At 41.8% G+C, this 24,073-nt stretch overlaps 1 protein-coding gene across 1 annotated transcript in view; it reads right to left on the reverse strand.

Moving 5' to 3' along the window:
• cltca (clathrin, heavy chain a (Hc)) overlaps positions 1-24,073 on the reverse strand; it is a 49,763-nt gene that overhangs the window by 15,792 nt on the left and 9,898 nt on the right. The window contains exons 2-13 of the mRNA XM_080749794.1: positions 19,191-19,398; positions 12,995-13,263; positions 12,138-12,299; positions 11,914-12,027; positions 11,565-11,738; positions 7,549-7,746; positions 7,056-7,256; positions 5,910-6,062; positions 5,348-5,470; positions 3,893-4,030; positions 2,661-2,825; positions 1,024-1,204 (exon numbers count right to left, since the gene is read on the reverse strand). Of these exons, the coding sequence (XP_080605920.1) occupies positions 1,024-1,204; positions 2,661-2,825; positions 3,893-4,030; positions 5,348-5,470; positions 5,910-6,062; positions 7,056-7,256; positions 7,549-7,746; positions 11,565-11,738; positions 11,914-12,027; positions 12,138-12,299; positions 12,995-13,263; positions 19,191-19,398 (2,086 nt within the window). The remainder of the gene's footprint in view (positions 1-1,023; positions 1,205-2,660; positions 2,826-3,892; positions 4,031-5,347; positions 5,471-5,909; positions 6,063-7,055; positions 7,257-7,548; positions 7,747-11,564; positions 11,739-11,913; positions 12,028-12,137; positions 12,300-12,994; positions 13,264-19,190; positions 19,399-24,073) is intronic.

A 24,073-nucleotide genomic window follows, 5' to 3' on the forward strand; every position in this document is an offset into this window, starting at 1 on the left:
GTTTTATTGTTATTTAATGCTGGCATTTATCTTCTGCATGTAGGCTAGTTTGCGTTGACTCCAAAGATATGTGCCAGCAGCTTGTCTAACCAGATGGCAACTTAGCAATGGTTGCTAAGTTGGCATTGGACGATCACTACTGGGGGAGGGGCTTTCAGCTTATTGAACTGTGACTTATTATCCAAGTAGTACTAAAGGCGCTTTTAAAGGTAGTTTTACACAGTGTATCGATTGACTAGACCTGCCTCTGATCTGGCCTTATTGGCTAATTACTGGTTAGTGGATATTTAGTCAAACACATGGGCAGGAGAGGAAAAGAATTATCAAGCTCAAGGCTAAGTCAAGGTCATCCTCCAGGCTATTGTGTAGTTGGAAAATACTACACAAGATAATAAATAGTGAAGATAGCAAAAGTGTGAGAACTTTTAAGCTATACATTCTGCTAGTAATCATTGTTATAGACTAGTGTTTGTTGTACCCTCCCATCCTCCATCCCATCTCTTTAGTAATCAGAAAATACAGTTTCAGGTGGGTTGCCAATTTCATCAAATTAGGAGAGTACCCATTTATCAGCTTAAATTTAAACTGACTGACATCTTTATCGACAATGAATATAACAGTATATGTACAGATATATACATACCGTAGGACCCACCATTATCAAAAGGATAAGGTCGCCGATGACCAAAATAAAAACCATAACAAAAATAAGTGTGACTACCACGCAAGGCTACAGTGTTCCAGTTTCAATTTTGCCTGCTCATTTCTTTGTCATCACTTCCAATTTCAGTTGTTTATCCTGTATCCCGTACCAGTTCTCTCTCCAGATTGGATACAATTGCTATCATTGTCTAAAAATGTATTTTCTGTTTAATAATGAGCGGATGACAGGTTGCCCTGTTACTGAACAAGCAAACGACTAATAGGAGAATATATAGAATTTATCACTTATATTAACAAAAACATATCACCTAAAGCACCTTTAAAAGAAATGTAAGACACAGTATGCAGTTGAAGTCTCACCCTCAAAGCTCTTGAAGGACTCAAAGAGCTCTGTCAGCGACTGTGTGGAGAGCTGCTCGTGGTACTTGGAGGCCACTTGGACACATATCTGTAGGTTCTGGCGGATGTTGGCCGACAGCATGGCTCTGAGACACTCCAGAGAGTCTTCCACTGACAGGGAGCCAAAGAAGTTCACCAGCCACTGGGAGGAGGAGAGGAGAGAAGAGAGACTGCAGTTAGCTGGGATTGTAGGAGACTGCATGATTTTTCTTTATTTAAGTATACTAGAAGCTGGGCCGCCCTTCGGGCGGCCCAGCGTCTAGTCGGCGACCTGGCCAACTCGGAACAATGTAAATAGGGAATGAATGCCCCGCCCTTTAATGCAAACCCCATTATACCTGTTTTCATAGGACCCGTTTTGACCATTTGTCTGCCTGTGTCCATTTTTGCCCATATATGGAGATATCTGTATCTGTCTGTCGGTGTCCATTTTATGTCCATATATGGAGATCACTGCAGTTATAGTTCTGGGTCCATTTTATGCCCATATATGCCCATATATGGAGATATCTGTCTATCTGCATCCATTTTATGCCCATATATGGAGATCTCTGTATCTGTCTGTCTGTGTCCCTTTTATGCCCGTATATGGAGATCTTTGTGATTCTGCATCCATTGTATGCCCATATATGCCATATATGGAGATATCTGTTTATCTGCGTCCATTTTATGCCCATATATGAGATTTCTGTCGCTTTTTCAAACAATCGTGGGTCGGGTCGGGTTGAGGCCGAGCACTGCACTACCTGCTGCGGTGGGGAACGCACGTGCCGAATTTGAAATAGGGAATGAATGCCCCACCCTTTAATGCAAACCCCATGAATGCCCCACCCTTTAATGCAAACCCCAATATACCTGTTGTCATAGGACCCGTTTTGACCATCTGTTTGTCTTTGTCCACTTATGCCCATATATGAAGATCTCTGCACACACAGTACCGGTTGCGGAAAACTCTGATGTCAGACTTTATGCCCATATCTGGAGAACGCGCGTGCCGGTGGGAAGAAGGGTTCTCGAGATATGCGGATTACATACATACATACACATTCACAGAGATTTTGTGTTGACTCATGTGGCGTACGTGATGTCAGAGCCTTTTATGAAGTGATGTCATAATGACTCAGCGCTTGCGCCGATTTCCTCTGGAACAGCCTGATGTCAACAATCAGCTCCGCATAAGGAGATTCCGAATGTTTCGCGCCGCTTCGGGAAAGCCGCGAGTCGGGTCGGGTCGAGGCCCGGCACTGCACTCCGCGCGGCGGCGGGGAACGCGCGTGCCGAGTCTGAAGCCGGTGGGACGAACGGTTCTCGAGATACGCGGATTACAAACAAACAAACAGACAGACAGACAGAGATTTGTCGCATTTATAGATAGATAAGTGCCAAGCCGATATGGACACTTTTACATTTCATTTCACATAGACAATGAACTGACATGAAAATTCACAAACAATGATCAAATGTATGAACAAATAAAACATCAAAGCTTCATGCATGGCAGATTACATAATAATAATAATACAAAATAAAATACACTGCACTGCAGCACTGGCATGGAATCAGCGCTCATGACGAGAGGGGTTCACAGAGTGACCTACCTCTGGGTTGAGCAAGTGTGTGTGTACTACGGCACGTTTGATGTCATACAGGTCCGTGTAGTGCTCCAGTGCCCTCTGCAGAAGACCAGCCTTCTCACATAGCTGGGCGATGTGGGCGCGATCATAGTTGGTGAACATCTGGTTGCCCAGGATGGCATCAGCAACCTAGACACAAAGATGTTAAGTATTTATGTCCAATAAAGCAGTGTTCTACCCCCTACCAGTTACTGTATAAACCCATTCAATATATTTTGAGAATTACAGTTACAATTGATCTACTTCCCATTCCATTCACACCATATCCACAGCCATCTTATGCCATACTTGGTTGGTAAACCCACCCCCTTCACACAGCAGGCATCTTCATATAATAACTGGGTATGCTATATTATTTCAGCCCCCCTCCTTTTGTATAGCACTCCTTGCTTATCACTGGCAGCGCCCCTACAGTTACACTTCTGCTTCACTCCTAGGGTTCTAAAGTGATACTGATGAGCACTGAGTTTAAACTATTTCAACTTAACTCATTCTGTGCCAATCACGTGTATACACGTGATATATTAGCGCATCCCACAGTGCCAATCACGTATATACACGTGATTCAAAAAAAAAAAAAAAAAAAACTTTTTTTTGGACCCCATCAAAACTAGTGAACATGATTTCAATCGCGATTTTGCATGTTTAACCCCCATACAACCCCCATACAACTCAGGTAGCAGACCTCCAAGCTCACAACAGTGTAAAACATAATGGCTATTATCTCAAGAATGCCTGAACGGATTTCCAATCGGATTTTTTTGTTTGAAAGCTGTGAACAAACTGCACAAACCCACAACAATGCAATCCAGGATTGCATTGGATTTTTTAGAGCTCATTCTTCTCTGTTTTTTTCCCATGCATGAGGTGTGCAAGGTTTAATCATGGCTAAGTTGACGAAAATAAGGCTTTTAAAATGCTTGGTAGCCAATAGCTAACTTCAAGCTAACTTCATCCTCTTCCTGTACATGCACAAAGGAAAGTGTTTAGGCAAGTCATGGCTGCAGGGCTTCTGCATATACCAGCATATCTCTATGGGATTGTCTGTGGCACACTGGGCCCCCTCTAGTGGTGAAAGGGTGGCATTAAATGAGTTAAGAACAGGTCGGTACAATTTCTTTGATGGACATCATGTCCATTAGAGACATCAGAGACCTTTAACATGTGACCTAAAGTGTGCGTGTCCATGGTCCTACCTGGGGGGCATGCATGAGGTTCATCTCCAGCAGACGAGTCTGCAGTGGACCCTCTGAGGGCCTGTTGTTCTTCAGGGCGTCCAGGAGGAAGGAGGTACACTGCTGGATCAAGTTGTACTCCATGAACACATCCACGATCTGGACACAAATGGAAACAGAATTGCGAAGCTTTAGAATCCTAACAAATACCCATAATAACACACATTATGCCTCTACGTTAATAACCTCAGTGATATGAATGAACATAAAATGCAGATGTGAGGAAGACAAATCAATGTCTGTGTTTTAAGCCAACAAATACTTGCTTGCAAGAAAATTGTGAGTAGGTTAAATAAAACATGGCAAGTTAAAACTATCTTTTCCTCTTTTGTTGTATTTTTAATAAACATTGTGTTACCGGCCAGCACAACACTACTGCAGATGCAGAATTGCTGGATCAGGAGTTTGCATTCGCCGCATAGGGACTTTGCATTGGCAAGAGAGAGGAACATTTGATTTGGACAACAGGCTATGTTGAGGTATTCAGAGTTTGGCACGCTTCATGTCATCACGCTTCACGCTTGATGTTGTGATACAATTTGCACTTGTGTGAGGAGGTCTTGGGATAGATTCCAAAAGTTGTTCTCAAACAAGACAAGAGCAGCCAGAGTATTCCTCACAGTCAAGGCCGTAATCTTGAGCTCAACATTAGCCTTGAATTAACCACTTTAATGCCAATCAAGCTGTTTAAAAATCTACAAGCTCACATGTTGCAAAGCAACACATTGTGAGCTTGTAGATCTGCTATGTTATTAAAATGTTTATATATATTTGAAACTTCTCAAATGGCACACCCAAAATAGGGATGCCATGGTGAAAGTGGTTAATCATGACCCAATGGCCAATTAGGTCAATTAAATAGAGCATGGTCATTTTATCAGGTGCCATCAGTGTCCTTGATAAGATTCTTGATAAACAAACACCCAGGACTGCATGGATCAGTAACACTGCATTAATGTCTTGTTGACAATAGAGGGTATGCGCATGCATAAAGTGAATGGCAAATCGAGTTGCAAAGTGAGTTTAACGTTGTTTAATGCAATCAGACAGGACATTTCTGTTTGGATGTATGGGCCGTCAAGGTGAGAAAGTAGCAGGCGTTCCCGCAAAACTTCTGGGTATGATGATGATGTCACCCACATAACCTCTATAATAGAATAAGTCTTATGCCAAGGTAAGAGTAGCACTCGTTTTCCTCCTTGCTCCTTTTCCTGCAAGGTTTTACAAATCAAGGCAAATAGACTCCAGTTCCTTAAATTCATTTGCACAGCAACTTCTTGGTTTGTGCCGGCATTCGTGGGGACTACTTTCTTGTAGAAATTATTAATCTAGTGAGGTTGTTATAATTTATTTTAATTTGGATACGTCTATGACATTCATATTTGGTAACCATTTCAGTGAAGCAACAAGCCCGACCTGTGTGATGTCAGCCAGAGGCTCCTCGTCTTGGACCAACATCTGGGCGAACTGCAGGCCCTGCTCTGGATTGATCCGCATCACATTCCTCAGCAAGAAGATCCAGTCTGGAGTGTAGCCCACCTGAAATCACAGCCATCACAAAGGCTAACTGTGTGTGACAATGAAACGGAAACATAGGCATAAATAGGTATACGCCTCACGGGCCAATGGGGCTGCACATCAACAACAGCCCAATATATTAAGCAGTGCACCTTATGCAAACTCCACTGCAAGAAATATGAGTTGTATTTAAGTACCTGAAACTACACCATTTTTATTTTTTATAACCATTACTGTTACTATCGATTTAAAATAAGGTGTTTTCGTATGAAAACCGTCATTTCTAATTTATCTTATATCATAACAAAAACTAAATTACATTTATAACAAACCACATGAAAATCAGTTGAGAATACAGTGATTTGTTATGTCATTTGTTTAAATCGGGAAAAACCTCCTGCTTAAATAGACATGCATGGGGCAAACATGGTTCCTCAATGTTAGAAAGCCACAGCCATACCTTCTTGGCGTACAGGACAATCTTGGGGAACTGGCCAGTCTCGGCGAAGCACTGGATGACCTTGTTGGGGACGTTGGCCCTCAGGTATACGCTGAGAGCCAAGGTAGGGTCCACTGCCTTCACCAGGTCACCCAGCTCCTCAGAGCACTCCAACTGAAATATTAAGCACACAGCACACACACATCATGAACTAGTCCCCCCAGGAATCCGTGGAGAAAAATGCTTTATTCCGCGGAGAACAATCCTGATTCTGCGGAATTCTGTGGTGAACAATTCTTGATTCCGCGGACATTAATAAACAACCTAAAATGACCAGTTATCAAGCTAAAAATGATATAGTTCTAATAATCAAGTAAAACCCTTCATGAAATAGCTACAATTAATTGTAATTAGTGGTTAGAATAATCAAATAATCATTTTTGAGAATAAAAATCTAATATTAAATCTATTATTTTTTTAATTGTTATTGTTTTTAATAATTACTTTCTGTTGCAAAGACTATATTGTCATGCAAATTAACCAATGCCCATAGTAACCACATTTTAGAGGATAGCCTACCTACTACCTAGTATGGGTGTAATATTTATTTATTCTCTTCTGTATTAGCATTGTTATTGCCAGGACCATTATAGAGGCAGAGAGGAACTATAGATCAGGACACAGTTTCTGTCAGGAACGAATGTGGGACCGGACCAATACAGCGTCAGTGCAACTAGCAGGAGGAAGCTAAGCTATTCCCCAGGCTCTGTATGAAGTGGCCACTTGCCAGACCATGTACACATTGTTTTATAATAGTAGTAATGACTACTCCCGCCGCTCTGCTGCCACTCGCGACCGCTATTCCGCGGACGTCAGAAAAGTCCGCGAACGGCCGAGAAATCCGCGGGTGGTCGCGAATTCCGCGAAAAATTCTGCGATCGCGGAATCGCGGATTCCTGGGGGGACTAATGAACAATGTAAATAACACAACCTCTGGCAGTGGAAACTGGACAATTTTTAATTAACTTTACAAGAAAGTCATTATGTAGCTGGAGGAAAACCCCTTAAAATGCCGGTCTTACATCATCCAAATGGATTACCGAGACATGTAAACACACTTCCCGCTAAGGAAAGGCCCCAGGGGCCAAGATAGTGATCTGGAAATACCTTGTCTTCCTTCAGCCACTTCTCTAGCAGCTGCTTGCGTCCCTGCTGGAGGACAGGCCGACACAGCTCCAGGGACTCAAACTTGTTGAGCTGACCCTGGTCGAGCAGGATGCCAAAGTACTGCAGCAGAGGAGAGGTCTGGCCCGGCTGGGCTGGCACGCTCTGGAAGCGCCGAATGGTGTCTGGGGTGCGGAGGATGCCCTGGAGAGGAGAGGAGAGGAGGTAGGGAGGGGGTCAGCTGTAGTTCAAGCAACACTGAAAGACATACTGTACAAGACAGCTGATGTAAACCAGACAACGTGTGGGTGGTGGCTTCACAGCGTTGTGGACCCTGGGAGCACCCAAAGACAACATGATAGCTTAAATGACAGGAACTGAAGCATTTTCCTATAGATTACTGTTCTCCACAGTACAAATCATAAGACAAAAGCACAGGCCTTTTGTAATAGACTTAAACTCCAAGCCATGAGTATGAGTCATTTGGACGGCTAACCTTTGGTGCGTTAGCAGCCACCTTGGCTGCTTCTGAGTAGTTGCCGCTGGCAAAAAGGTTGTTGAACTTTCGCGCAAAGAGCTCCTCTGCACCAGCCAGATTGTTGCGCACAGCTATGCGCAGAGCCAGGTCTGGGTTCTGCAGCACGTTGGTGATGTAGGGTATGATGTTCTCCTCCTCGACACAAACTGACAGCACCTGGATCACACACACACACATACATACACACACACACACACACACACACACACACACACACACACACACACACAAAGTGACAGGATGTTGGGATAAGAAGTCTGTCATAGTAAAATAGAAACTGTAAGTGGTAGTCTAAGCCAGTGGTTCTCCAAGTGTGGTCGGGGAACCCCCTCCTCCAGCTTAATGTATTAATATACTATCCAAATCAGTTTAACCACTGTAACCCTATACATCAAGCTATTCGAACATAGCATAAATCTACAAACTCAAACATGTCACATTGTGGAAAAATTGTGGGCTTGTAAATTATCTATTTTCCAAAAAATTCAATGCTATTTTGGAAATAATGTGAACATTTTGACAGATTTTTTAAACCTTTTAAAACCACAAATCCTTTTTTGGGGGTCAGTTGGCACTAAATCTAAAACTCAGAAAATGTTTGAGAAGCTCCAATCACGTTGCGAGGCGTTGTGAGCATGTAGATCTTTTTTTATCAAAGGTATATCCTGTTGAAAGCTGGTGACGTTTAAATACAACTCATCAATCGATTTATAATGGATCATTCCTCATTTGCAAATTTTGTTGTTGTTGTGCATGATCGCATTTGCATGGCAGTGATGGCAAAGTTTTCTTTCCGTCACCTGTACAACATTATTATTGTGTCTGCTGTGCTACTACACTGAATGACATTTTTAGAAGTCTCTTTAGATCAAGTTACAGCCATGTAATGCTGGGGGAAAACCTGGTTGCAGCATGTAAAACAATCCCCAGCAAATGGCAATCCATGTAAACATTAATGGACACAGCCAAGTGCATGGGTGGAGGGGGTGGAGGGGTTCCACTCTTTAGGCCCCGATACACCAACAAAACATCAGCTGAAAAGCCGCCCTTGAGTGTCTGTGGTTGTCATTTCTTTTGCGCCGTGACCATCACAATTGGTGGTAGTCGACAATTTGTGGTGGCCGTTCAAGACAGGGGGGTTAATTGTCCCCAACAAGGCGGACAATTCAGATTCTGCCAGAGGTCAAACCACAGAGAACACTATTTACTTTTGCTACAACTGACAGGCATGTTGAAAATGGGGTTTAAACCACTTCTATTAAACGCTGGGATAATTCACCTCATACTCCGTTGACTCAGCAGGATCCAAAAGCTTGCAGAGTCAATAAGATGAATTTCACTGTGGGCATTTGGGCATTAATTGCCACTGAATTGATTTCTGGCCCTGGGGTTGTGGCTTGCTGAACGGCAAATGGGTTTATTACTGGGACAGTGTAAAGGCCCATTCCCACTGGGCCAGATAACAGATATCTGGAGATATTTCTCCATTTCTACCATCCACTTTGAATGGAAAAATATCTGGAGAAATATCTCCAGATATCTGTTATCTGGCCCAGTGGGAATGGGCCTTAACAGTGGGTAAAATGAGAGGGGGTTTGGTGGGGGTAAAAGATGCAGAAGGAGGCCCCCACACACAGTAAACAAAGTCTAGCAGGTCAATGCCACAGATGTTAACACGGGTGAGTGCAGCTCATTCATCCTGCCTTCCAGGTCAATTGGCACTCTATGGAAGGAAAGATAAAAAGCAACTGGGAAAGAGAAAAAAAAAGAAAGAAATGGGCCAAAAATAGAGCTATGAGATGCCATTTCACAATCAGTGCTTTAGTGTGTATAGGTCAATGAGTGTATTAGGTAGGTATTACGTTACATTTATCCAAAGTAATTGATTTTATATTTTAATGGAAAAGTCAAACATTCCATATAAAGATAGAGAATATTTTGGGAATTAATTTCTGTTGTACGAAAGGAAAATATATTCTACCTAACCTAAGCCATCTATTCTCTACCAATACTAGCTAGAAATACCCTTGTAACCTGTGATATTTTGGATGGCTGATTTCCATAAAATTACGATGATGAATGAATTGTGCCTTTAAGGGAATTTAGAGATGGCTAGTGTCCTGTGTTTCACTTCATTCCCCCTCTCTACCTACAGCTTACAGGACTTTTACACTTTCCTGTCTAAATTAAATTAAAACACTGTCCTGAATACTGTGTAGAGAATGTTTTATTATATTGAGACATTGAATTTAGACTTTGCTCTGGTTATGTGGTGACAAAGACTGTGATAAGAGAGAAGGAGAGAGGCTAGTCAATGGCTAGTCAATGGCAACAGACAGTGACAGAGTTGTAGAGTGAGAGAGAGCAGACATTCTCTAACAAAGCCTGTCCTGACATAATTTGTCATTGAATGCTGTTTTTACACCGGCGTGACACTTCCACAACCCAACATCAAAACAGCTGTCCTGACAAAGCTAAAATGGGACTCAACTAGATAGGAGCCATTGATATGCCCGGCAAAATACATTTCATATTACTGCGGTGCCTATACAAATTAACCGGTCACTTGGACCATTTGAGTGCAATTAATATAATTTAATTACAATGATCGTGGGGACTGCAGGGGGCAGCCTGTCTGAACAGTTTCATTCGAGATGAGTAAATGTCCAGCATCCCAGTGACAATTGAGCTGGAGTATCGAGTGGTTTGCTGGCCCAGACATGGAGTTGGACACAAGAAAAGAACAGACAGAGTTTGCGTGGAAGGGGAGGTGAGGGGTGCGACAGAGCCGGCACTAAGAGGATTGAGGGCGCCGGGCAGCGCCTCCCACCACACAATCACATGCCTTTTTACCCCCTTCCTACTCCTATTTTCTCTTTTTTTATCTATTCCCTTCCTTATGTGTCAGTTTTTCTCAAGGATCCTTCGATCTGAAGGTCAGTCTGGGACAAGGGTGAGCACATACACACACACAAACACACACACACACAGGGTACTGCCAATCACGCAGCCCTCACCGAGACGAGTATAGGCCTCAGTCTGGCATGTTTACATAAAAGCCCTCTAAGGCATCCCTTGGTATCCTGCTTCAGGGTCAAATCCAACTGAAAGTGATAATGCCTCAGAATTCTTGGTATGACTTACGATTCTAGGTACCATTTTATACACTCACTGACCGACTCAGACCTAGACAGTCAGTCAGATGAGATCACTACCGGTGTATGTGGGTACACACACACACACACACACACACACACACACACACACACACACGATCCATTGCCTGGTACAGCAGGTCTCTTGTCAGCCTCCTCAGATCGGCTTTCCTCGCGTCACTCAATTATTCATGTGGTGTGCGTGGCCTGGCTGGAACATTATTCATCAGCTGGATGGATCCAGTTCTCCTCACTGGTACAAATTCTAGATGGCAACCAAAGACACAGCAGCCTTCTCTTTCCACTCCCTCTGTCAAACACTACACCTTGGATTATTTATAATGCTTCGTGGTAGAAAGAATGAGCTTGCCTGATAATGACAGACAAACATGGGGCGCAACAATGTCAGCGCTGTTGTTGTTGTCCCGTTCAAACACGTTGATGTTTGACTCTGCCCCATCATTAATTTGACTCTAAATTAATACATCAAGCCTGCTTCTCCTTGACATCGTGATTAAATAGATGATTACATGCCAGCCTGCTCTACTATCATTTTGATGTGCATTAAGGTTGGTGGTGCTGCAGTTTTATTGAACCAGTGGATCTTTAATGGGGTAAACTCACAGCATTTGCATTAAACTCACGGCATTTGCATTACAGGAGAGGCTCATGTGCTGACTTAACACTACCTCCATTTCAGTGACCTCTGCTTGCTGAATGCGGTCTATGCAGCACTAACCATGAATGTCACAAATCTCTACATTCCAGACCAAGTCTAAGTGGGATGGAGAGGGTCGAAGAGGGGCTTATTTTGGTTACCTGCCCCTTCCTGTTGACTCCGATTATGCCAGCGGTTGCTTCATGTGGAGCGGTGACGAAGATGGTCTCGCCGCTGATCCGGTTCATGTAGATGCAGGTGCCCGTCTCCAGGTCGTACAGGTGGATGTAGCCATATTTGGTGATGAGGAAAACAACATCCTGTTTGGAGCTTATCTGAGGAACAGGCGGGAGATGTTAGAGGTTTAAAGTCTATTCACTGAAAATGGATTAAATTGTGAAAAGGATTCAATGTCACAGCTGAAGTTCCTTTACAGGCCTGCATTGTGTGAAGGCCAATTTCCCAATATGGTAGCCACTGACGTGGCAGTAAAGTGAGTGGGCGCCATACCTGCATGGCTACGGGGAAGTCATTCTGGGCCTCTGGAGGGAAGAATACATCAACTGCTTTCTTTGGAAAAGGTTGGTTGCCAGTCGGAGGGGTGCCTACTTCAATGATGTGCAGCTGTGATGCAGATTGAACATAACATTGGTTAGCTGCTAATACTTAACGGAGGATGTCTCCTCCATTCAAAGCGGGTTCCATGTATTATGTGGTTGACAACAGTCGGTCACCTTTCCTCCAGCCTGGCCTCTGACAGCGAAGCAGAACAGGGTCGACTCTTCCGTGTTCCCCTCCATCTTGAACTGGGCAAAGCTGGCAGCGTGGCCTTCAATGGGCTGGGACACCTTCCTGTCTACAGAGTACAGCTGCATGGCTCCCACCACACGATTTTGCTGAACAATACATGAAAAAAGAAAAGAATTATCTGTATACTGTGATAACCAAATGGCTAGTCTTTCAGTAGGGTACAGCTAGGGCAATTTGTATGTGTAAATGTTTGTCTAGGTCTTTAAACAGACTTCTCTTTACTCTCATAGAGAATATGAACCAACCCAAACCGTTAATAGAATATTCTGTTGCCTGTGACTCTCCACTCTATTGGTTTCCACTCAAGCTAAATTAGAGACTAATTTAGATCTGGGACACCAGACTACTAATAACTACCTGGTACAGAAGAGAAAAAGGAGCAGTGGATCTGCGCTTCCCCAAGAGCCCAATAATAATTATGAATAGTAGAAGTAGTAGGGGTGTCACGATTTGCTTAATCCACAATTCACTTTGACGTTTGATTTTTAAAAGATACTTTTTTCAGCCATGATGGCTATATCATTATACATGTACATATACATGTTATGGTGTCTTAATTTGTAAATAAAAACACTAGTTAATCAATAAGTATTATTTGAATAATAACATTTATAATAAACAAGTGAGTCGTGGGTGCCCTCAGTCGTTCGCATGATTAACAGAACAAAATAATGAGAACTAGGATCTTGCTTGTAATTTTGATACACTGAATTGAACATCAATTTCGATTCCTATTGATAATTGTTCACTCTTAAAAAGTAGACGCGAAACAGCTACTAACCTGGGCCGAGATGCCGATGAGCAGGAGCCACTTCTGCTTGGCGTCCGTGCGGTAGTTGATGATCTGGCAGCCCGCCAGGCTGGAGTGGCGGTCGAAGACTTTGACAGGTTGCGAGTCGCCCTCCATGCTCCAGTGGTACACGGCGTTGTCGGTCACAAGTGCCACCGTATTGAGAGAGATCCATTTCCAGAATGTCACGTCGTCTGTCATGGTGTGAGCCTTCATCTTGCTCTTCATCTCAATGTTGAAGATCTGAAGGGTTTTGGCGGCTGTGGGGGAATAATTAAAACAAAGGAGGCCAGGGAGGTACCCAGGCATGGAGGAAGTTGTTATAGCTTTGTTCTGACATCAGTCACCAAACATAACACATGCAAACAGTTCAGAGTTGATTATATAATATAGGTACAAAAACGCACATACACACACAGGAAAAGATTGAGGAAAGAATAGACTTAAACACATGAGAGTCATGTTTGATACATTGGTAGTTTAAGGTTCATAGATCTTCAGGGTGGATGCCATGAAGACTGACAGGGATGTGCCAATTCTCATGTTATGGACTTGGTGTCATGTCTGTGAAAGTGACTGATGTGATTGATTGATACTATCACATTTCATTAAATGACAGCTATCTGATTAGCGTTCAAGTGTCTGTTCTGTTTTATAGCAGAATCTCTAGAAGCCAAAATGCTTCTATCGCTCTTCTACATAACACACTATGAACACTGTTAAGCAATTTCTGTAGGGTTACACTGACCAATTGTTTTTCTATTTTTGGTTGATAATTCCTTAATACAATGTCACTTGAATAATATTAATGAATACAAATATTTACGTAATTTCTTGGCCATGAATACTGCACAGCATCAGGATATTCGTTTAGGGTGTGATCTGAAATACCTACCATTCAGTCTTAGAGAAACATGTACTGTAGCCACTGAAGTAATTTTGAGATGTATTTCAGTTTAACACTCGTCCATAACATAAACGGCTCGAGAGTCGTCGGCTGCAACATGCACAGATTATTTGCAATCTACTAGTGAGGGCATATAACGAAAGTACTTTTCAATATATAGACTATGCTTACTTTTGTTGAACATCTATGGTGCTTTGCGGTATAGTTTGGTAATGCACACAAAAAACATATATATATATATATATATATATATATATATATATATATATATATATATATATATACACATACAGTATATATATATACAGTATATATGATTCTGTTTTGAATGAATCCGATGCAGTTAATAACTGATCAATACAATACTTAACAGTTTACCTCTTACTAGAAGCCATTTCTATTAAATGGCAGTCGATTTGCCCGAACTGCTCAGCACATACCTATAGACCAAATCATCACTGTTGGGCAGAAACTTTGGATCTCCATATTTAATAAATGTATTTATTTATTTTCACAAATGAATGCCGTATTTTATACTACATAAAGTTTCTCGTGAAAGTACCAAATATTACCTATCCACAAGCTTGTGTGTCATGATGCGACATACAAATTCTGTGGGTTTTCCAAATATTTCACCAAAGAAAAGTATTAAAAAGAGCCTGTGTCTAAATAATAACTACATTGGATCCAATCCAGGTTCTTTTTTCTATTTCCTGAGAATTTGTGATTTTGGACATAGAAGGTTCTGTTCTGCCCAACAGCAACTAAATGGAGTTCATAGAGATTGAGCAAAGGAAGGGGAAGCAAATTACAAACAACACACAAAAAAGGCTAAACACATCCAGATCAAATACACAAGGAAGAATAAGACAGCTGATTGCAATTGAGAGAGAGAGAGAGATGGTACTGTAAATTATATGCAATGAGGAAGCCTGAGGAGAGGGGCAAGCTTCACAAAGAATCACATAATTAAGAAGTCTATGGTAGATTGTCTACTAGTTATGAGATGTATTTTGGGGGTTGTCTCGCTATTATATGGGATAACATTGTTAGGAAAAGGTTGACTCACCTGTTGTTTTTGTTTTTTTATTAGTTTGGGTGAATTTTGTGAGCTAAAGCTTTTATTAAGAAGCAGCATGAGTTACCTTGTTTGTTAGTGAGTCTTTAGAAAAGACAATTACAGAAATATATCAAATCAGAGAGATTGACACATTAGTGGTATCCTTCAGAATTTTCCTTTCTTGCCATGTCTCTATCACATGATTAGATCAAAACACGATAAGCAGTGTAGCAAAGGTGACCGTCGGCAGTGCCAGCCAAATTTGAAAGAGCAAATCAAGTTGAGTTTTGATTCAGTTCAATTAAGCCATTGCAGGGAACGGTGTGTGTTGTGTGTGCGTGCGTGCATGCGTGCGTGGGTATGTGTGTGTGTTTAGCCGCGCGCAAGTCCATTGTGCCCATAACTCAGACACACAAAGCAAAAGACACTACAGTAGGTCACATGATGTGGTCACCTGAAGAGCATGGTATTGCGGTAGTAGTATACTGCAGTGTTTCTCAAATTTCAAGGTCTCCCCTTATCTCTGACAGTGTACACATGGAATCAAATGAACCTGTTAGGTCAATTTAGGACCGCCCTAAAGGAACCTGGAATCCACTTTGGGGCATTTTCTACCGGCATAGAACCAGTTGGGGTTCTTTCTCCCACCTATGGGATGAACCAGAGGTTCACAAGAACGAACCAAGGTTCCAAGAAAGTTGCCATCCCATAGGCGGGAGAAAGAACCCGAAACCATTGTTTCATTCTCTTCACAGAGACAGAGAATCAATTAATTGAAAACTCACCACCACTGATATTGCATAATCTCTATAAAAACAATGGCTGCATCTCAATGATTAAAAGAAAAAAACTAAAACGTTCATTTAATGTTTAACCCAGGCAGTATAATCTGCAGTGATGAATGCTTATCCTTGCTCTGAACTCTCCTGTGGCTGTATGTCACATGCTCCTCAGTAGTAAGCTAAGACTCTATAAAAGTAGACAGCAGCAGACAATCCTACCATGTCCTCCACTCCTCCTCAGACTACAATTCAGTCAACAGGTCAAACTGGCTCCTCAGAAGCCAGTTTCAGTTTTCTTATATACGTTTGTCCAATACTCACAAACATCGGTAGTACACATTCTGTCTGGAGTCATGTGAGCAACACGCATAAGTCCATTCCAATTGGCTATGATTGGCTTTCAAAGTGTGTGCTGTGGAGGCGGGTGCTTTAAGCAAAGAATGCCTCAAATCATGAATGCTGCGTCAAATCTGACCCAAATTTGTATCACACATGATCTAAACAACCACGTGTCATTAAAACAATGCAGAGCCAAAGGCAATTTCACTTACACCCAAATGGGGCCCGCAGCCCCCACCACATTAGTCTTGTGAGTCAAGTGACAATGACTGTTAAAACGAATTGATACTTCCTATCATATCATTTGCCTGTAATTGCCTTCTCAAATTTGTGGGCGGTCCATTTTCTTACTAAAAACACCATATATCATGAACACAACATCCAATCATACCCAAATTGGAATCACATGTTGAGGTTAGAGACGTCCAAAATGGTATCTTCTGCCCACAAATAGGGCCGCCACAAATACCATCAGTTTCACTGTGTCATATAAACTGCTTTTCCTCCCAGCAGCTTCCTCAGGTACTGACGGCTACACCCCATGACTGAAACAGCCCTGGGTAGGCAACCCGGCCTGGCGGAGATCTGCACACGAGAAGTACACTTTTCTAGTGTACACTGATGTCCACCAGGTGATGCTCACATGGCATGGCTGAGAATTCTCTCTCATACACGCAACTCTAATTGGATCTGCTGACCCCAAACAATCAAGAGGCTTTAACTTCAACTACCCATCAATTCATAGCTAATCTAATATTCTAACACTACAGACCAATCTGAACTCTTCAAAGGACAGGACTATTCATAATCTCTTCAGTGCAGCCCGTCTTCTCCCTTGGAATTACTTAGAATATTAGGAGTGTACCCACATGAGGTCCTGTTTAAACAATCTTATGGGGTTTATCCACACCAAACTTGCTGGTTTAATGCCATTATCTAAGTGCAAAGGTCAGTGCATGGCGCTAAGGGGTGGTATTAATCCTCTGAATAAGTCAAGGGTGTGTGTTGGGCTCCCATTACCTTTAAAGGAGTAGTTCACCCCCCCCACCATCCGGAACGAATGGGGGTAAATTTATTGTTATCAAATTTGTGTCTTAGGAATGCGACAAAAAACAAAAAATATTATTGAACCATTGATTCCGGATGGTGACCCGTTTCGAAACGGGTCACCATCCGGAACGAATGGGGGTAAATTTATTGTTATCAAATTTGTGTCTTAGGAATGCGACAAAAACCAAAAAATATTATTGAACTCTAGTCTCCATGGCATGAGTAATCAATAGAAAAAAGGCATTTTGGGGGTGAACTACTCCTTTAAGAAGCAGGTGTGCCTTCGTCATAGAGCTTTGATAGTTAAACGATGGATTTAGCAAGTAGGAGGAAACGCACACTATTTTATGGTGAGGAAAATTTGAATTCAACGATCTATGGGAGCAGCATTAATAATGTAATATATGTAAGGACAGGAGACAAAACAAAAGCTCTCTGCTCACTGAAAAAAATCACATGGAGGAGAGGTGGACAAACGCAGTGGCCATACTACTGCGGTAAGAATCATCACAACTTAATATCTCCTCATCTCCAAGAGATATCTGTGATATCACATATCACATATCAACTGAACGCATTATTCACACTCATGAAGCTTATTTTTTCTGTGTGCCCTCAGGGCCATATTTTGATATTTAGGATGACCGTACTACAGCTATAGAGAAGAATTCTTCTTATATGACAAGAGATATTTCTATACATATTCTATGTTTCTATGTATATCTCTGTTTCTGTAAAGCTGTGAAGTGTAAATTATTATTTTCATAATTGTTAATTATTATTATTATTATGAACTTTGCATATTTGACCGTTGTGTATTACAACTTTCCAAGGCAAGTAGTGCATAGAACATATACATACTGTAGGAACAGAAATGCATAAAGTAGTCTTCATACCTAACCTGCCTAATTCTACTGAGCTTTCAAATCAATACTAAAACTGTAGGCAGTGTCTGTCTATAAATCATAATCCATGTAGTAACAGTCTACAGCCCTGGTATTAGCATCAGTCACTGAATGGTGGAGACTTTCATTTCATAAAGAAATAATAACTAGCTAAGACAACCCACATACTGTAGCGTGTAACAGACACAGTGATCGGTTTGAGGTGGTATGTTTGCAGGAGGGGGGAAATGGGCATTTACCCCCTCCTGGTAAAATGAAACAAATTCTTGTGCATTAAATTAAGATGAGATCCCACATTTTCCCATAGTATTTCACCCTTACAAACAGGCACTAAAATCAATTGTACAACTAACAGAGATGATGTAATGCCAGCAATGAAGCTAGATGGCTGTGAAAGCTAAATCCTGTTTAGGTAAAAATATAATATTATAGCCAAAAATTGGAAAGAGGAATTGAGAAACTAAAAAGGAAACATAAAAATTTCAATTTAGATTTGAACCAGAAAGTCTGTTTGAGCAGGTTTACTTTAGAGAAAAGATTGCCAAAACTATGCTGTAAGAATTTTCTGTATGCCATTAGTGCTCAAGGAGAAATGGTGAATGGCTAATGAAGCTGACGGAGTTGGTGTGCTCATCAAAGTCGAGTGTGATCATTTTGGTCTGAGTATACTGCGCTTATAATATGGATTTAACAAATCAAAATGATAACAGGATTAAACTTCCACAAAGGAGTACTTAAATTTTAACTCACCGTCTGCATACACATAAGAAAGCAGTAAAGGTAAAAAAGAACATACAAACGACAAAAACAGAGAAAAACAAAAAAAACAAACACATAAAACAGTCAAAACAATCATGGCTGCTGGACAGAAATTATCAAAATATACAATGTCTATGTGTGGAAAACAAATTGGCCAATAAAATAAATGTTACTTTACAAAAGAAAACTAAACAGCAGTATGGATGTAACAAACAGACGTTTTAAATATGTACTTAAAAAGGTATAATGGACCATGCTGGTAAGCTGCATGAAGATTTCAAAACTTAAAGATAAAATCCTCTTAAAAATGGAATTAGTCAATCTACAACATTGTAACTATGTGATGTGTCATTAGCTCCCATTCAGTGTGGAGATCTTACAGTACCTTTAAGTGCGATGACCTTGCTGGCCGGGTTCATAATGGCGCTGTCGGCGGAGATGGGCCTGCGGATGGGTGTGTTGGGGTCGGCCATGTCGATGATCACCACCTGGGACTGCTCGCCCACCTTCTCCCTGATGCAGATGAACTTGTCCGACTCCATCGTCAGGGTGCTGAAGCCTATGTTTGCCGGGTTGATCCCCAGGTTTTGGAGCTGATGGAGCAGAAAAAGGGAAGGAAGAGGCAACGTCAACTAGAAGCAGTGCTCTTCTGAGCACAGGTCTCCACCAGGTCAGGTATGTTATTGTGGCCTCCTGGTGGCTCTATAATATGCCAATGTGAAAAGAGTGCCATGTCTTCTTCGGCCTTTAAAGAGGTGGTGCCATAGTTTTGTACTTTTTCTGGTTTTCATGTGTCTAGGAGGTTGACAGTATTTCATTAGACCCCGTGGTGTGGTTGTTATGAGCAATTATGCATTATTCCCTTTGTATTTATGGTTTCTTCCTCGAGGATGCCACCTTGTGGGTCAAAAGTGCCGTTCCAAAAGCACAGATAGAGTGGCATCAAATAATCATCCACTCCCCTTTTACCATTCACCCAACACTGTGGGTCACGACCCACCATGACAACCAGGCATACTTAATGAACTGGTGGGTGTGGCCACATAAAAACCTAATTTTAACTCTTTCTGTACACTTTTTTGGAAAAGGTCTTCCTCCTAGTATAATCATAATACCTGATAATCATGTTTGGGGGGGGGTGGGGGGGGGGGGGTGGATTCATGGCACCCCATCTTTAATTTAAAGGCAATGTGACACTGCATGCATGATTTGAGGCATTTTGTTCCAAAAATGAGTTTGGCAAAAGTCGACCTGCTGGTGGCCAATGTGAAACTAATTTGTTCCTTGACCTTAGTGGGAATGTGCGTGGAGAAATTATCTGCAATCACAACAAGCTGCGTTCATGATTTTAGTCATTTTGTTCAATATGGACCAATCCTGCAAACTTTGGAAGCCAATGTTAGCCAATTAGGATGGAATATGAAATATCAGACAGATCCGTCTTGATCACATGACTAATAGAGATATTGCATACTGATTTGTGGATGTATACTTTGCCTAAGCGAGAGACTATTCACTTTGCTCTTACAGATCAGCACAATTGCATATTTTGGGGGTATCCCCAAATGATAGTAGAGTGACAATTTAAGAACTTTTAAGACCTTTTTAATACAAAAAAATCGAACCTCTGTTCGAAGTGGAGCTGTGTGTGTGTGTGTGTGTGTGTGTGTGTGTGTGTGTGTGTGTGTGTGTGTATTGCAGTTGATGCTCAGGGCAGGCTAGACTCAACAGCACCTCTCTGGTCACCCAGGGTTACTACATACAGGCTACATACAGACCCACAGACCCACCCACATACCTACACACACGGCCACGTATAGGGTAGCTTGTGTTCCACACAGCTCCAAAAATAAAGACCATTACTGGGCCGGGCACCTAGGCTGACAGCGTGTCGCGGGTTCGAATCTCAATCCCGACGACTGTTGCAGCATGTGAGTGAGTGTGTGTGTGTGTGTGTGTGTGTGTGTGTGTGTGTGTGTGTGTGTGTGTGTGTGTGCCGTATTTGTATATATTTTTTTTTAGACGATCTACAAGCTCATAACACCTCGCACCGTGGGGGGGGGGGGGGTCAATAAGGTTGGGCACGGCAACTGCATAACCGCGGTTATTTAACACATATACCGCGGTGTCACGTTACTTCCTTTTTTTTTATACCACAAAAAATATATAGGCTATATATTTTCTTTTCCGTGGTGCAATTGTGTGATATGAAATGAAAAGTTTACCTTAAACAATTATCATTGTTTAGTGTGATTATTTGTGACTATACGGTCTGTATCATTTATGTTTGTGATACGCTCCTCGCATACTAGGCTAGCCTTCTGCATGGTTTGGTATTGGGGTCGGGGGTGGGGTTGGATTGGCTCCTTAGAGCAGATCTATAACCTCAGATTGCATCAAGGCAATGCGTTGTTCGCTTGTAAATTAGTTATTTTTCTGAGTCGAGATACTGTTGGAAAGGGGAAGACAAATACCGCAGTATAAAAATGTCGATACCGCCCCAGCTCTTGGGGTCGCTGCCTGAAAAGGTTAAGAACCGCTGCGCTAATAGACACAGCTTTGCATTATAGTAGTAGCACTAAAAAACAAACCTAGCATAAGTCTTGTGGGGCACTTAAAAAAGCAACTGTAGAATTGGAACTCCATGTGTTTTATGCTGGACTGTCTTTGTGAAAGGGGTGGCCCATTTCAGTACTCACATCTGTCTGAACCTAATTTTACCAAAAGTGCTGATTGAACACTGGACCTGACAATTGCCCCAGTGGGTCATTGCAAAGGAAACTGTTGCCATCCTTTAGCCCTTTATTACCATGACTGAACTCTTGTCACAAGAAGAAAATGTGTCCTTGTCAGCACTCAGCAGTAGTGCCAACTGCCAATGCTGACAATTTGAGAAGACATCTTAAAGGACAACTTTGTTTTTTTACAACATGGGTTCATATTTTAGATTGTCATTAGAGAAAAGAAAAAGTGAGTGTTATAATGTTTTCATTTGCTTCGTTCTATTGTTTTATCGCATTTACCGTGGCAAAATGTGGGGCATGCGTACGCTTGGGGGGAGCCATCGGCAGCTGGAAAGGAGTTGGAAAGAGTTTCGTGTAGGCTGTTTGGTGTGGAGACACCTTTAGAGAGAGCACGATGATGACAGTACCACCACAAAAGCATTGAAAAGTATCACATACTAATGAATACCTCTCGTGCGACGATTACATAATGCAATGGTTCTCAAACTTTTTCATTTCAAGGATTAACCAAATTAACATGTATGTGGCCACAGACCCCCACTGAATGTACAGTATGTTGTTCCAGGGACCCCCATACAAGATTTGTGTGGTTAAAATGTTTCAAAAATATTTCAAATCTGCTAAAAAAAAATTAAGAAAGGAAAGAAATAGCAGATCTAGAAGCTCACAACACGGTCCCATTGTGAGCTTGTAGATTGGTTACTTTCAAATAGCTGAGGTATATTTATGAAGTCTATCTATAGGGTTAAAGGTGGTTAAACATCACATTTTGCTGGAGGAAATCCTTAAACCACCCTGAAGGACCCAAGGGGTTCCCTGGACCACACTTGGAGAACCACTGAAATACTGTCCCCGTTATATTAACCCAAGGCCGTAAAAGTGAAATGACAGTACTTATTCTACATGGCCATAAAGAAAGACAATAAAGAAGGACATGTGGGGACAACTCTCCCACTGCAATGTACTGGTATTCCATTGGAAACACAGCTGTAATAGCACCGCTGGTTAGTGGTTTGATTTTAAAAATAAATATGCAGTAATAGGCCTTAAAGAAAGGGGGCTGGGGGCATAAGTGGGAAACAGAATTACACACAACAAATTGTCAGACATCTGGAATAGACGTCCATCTCTACTTCTCAAGGTTTGTAGTTGCAAAACACCAATATGGTCTTTATGAACATTCATTGGTGCAGCTGATTCAGTGAACAATAACACTTATGTTGTGTCTTTGACTAGCAGCTCGACTGCTCTCCGCTACAGCCAAGGCTGTGAGGTCACCAAATCTGAACACAGAACAGCAGCCCCTCCTGACCAGATGGAGCTATGGACTCTCCAATCCATGCTGGTTATTAGCGAGTGGGAATGGGTGGAGGGCTAATCTGAGGCCAAGTTCTCAAAGCACTGCCCAAAGGAAGAATCTACAACTGCAAATAAAAGTGTGGTTGTTCTGCAAAGCTCTCTTAAATGTTTTCAGTAATTCCAGAACAAGATGGGCTGGTTCTACTCTGCCTGTGGGCAGACTTTTTAACAGCATATCACACCAGCTCTGCTCTTTACTACTTTACTACTCCGTGCCAAGACTGGCACAGGGCATCCTGTCTGCCTCAGACAACCCCTGACACAGCACTAGCAGCAGAGCTACGTAGTGGCATGAGATTTCCCACCACACACGGTCTCAATCCAAGCGGTTATTTTAAGGAAATTGGAGGGCACTTGTTCCTGAATGTGTAGTTTGATGGCAAGATATACCGTAACCCTGCCAGCACTTGTAAATTCCTTCAGCTGATAATTACTGGGAGCGAGCATCTTTCAGGTGACCTTTTTTTTTGACCCCGTACATTTCATAAGGGGAACAATTTTATCAAAATATAATTGGAGTTATTTTACATACAGTACTCTGTGTCAAGCAGGATGGTTTCTCAAAGTGTGTGCTGCGACGCCACTCCAGAGGTGCCGTGGAATATTTTGATAATATTTGGAATTTACCGGTATCATTATAAAATATTAAGTACAAAGTTATTATCATATCACAGCAATCTTAAATGTCAAAGTAGAAAAAGATGCCATGAATGTAGTATGGTGCAAGAATGTAAAGTAATAAGAATGTAATTTAGGGGTGTAGTGGATGAAAGGATTACTTATAGACCAGTCCCATAAATGTGAGAGCCACTGATCTAGAATTACCATTAGCGAGTGAGGCGAGCATCTGTCTCGTCTGTACTATCATGTGGCCAAAAATGAAATACTTTCATGTCCCATAAGACTGGACCAACGGAAGAAGCAGCACACATTTTCAGTAACAGGAAGAGTCTTGACAGCAGCAAGGTGAAAAAAGAGAAGAAAGGGCCATTAGTCTCTATGCAATGTTTACAGTACAGAGTACATACATTATTAGTAAACCACTGCTATGGCTCACTGAACATGATCAATGACTTTAATTTTTTATGTTTCAGCTGCCTGTCTAACTAGTTTTAGCAACCGCAGACTGGGTGAAGACAAAGTGTCTTTTTGCCAAGGAGGTCAA

This window comes from Nannobrachium achirus (assembly GCF_963921795.1).
Source record: "Nannobrachium achirus genome assembly, chromosome: 19".
Taxonomy (NCBI): Eukaryota; Metazoa; Chordata; class Actinopteri; order Myctophiformes; family Myctophidae; genus Nannobrachium; species Nannobrachium achirus.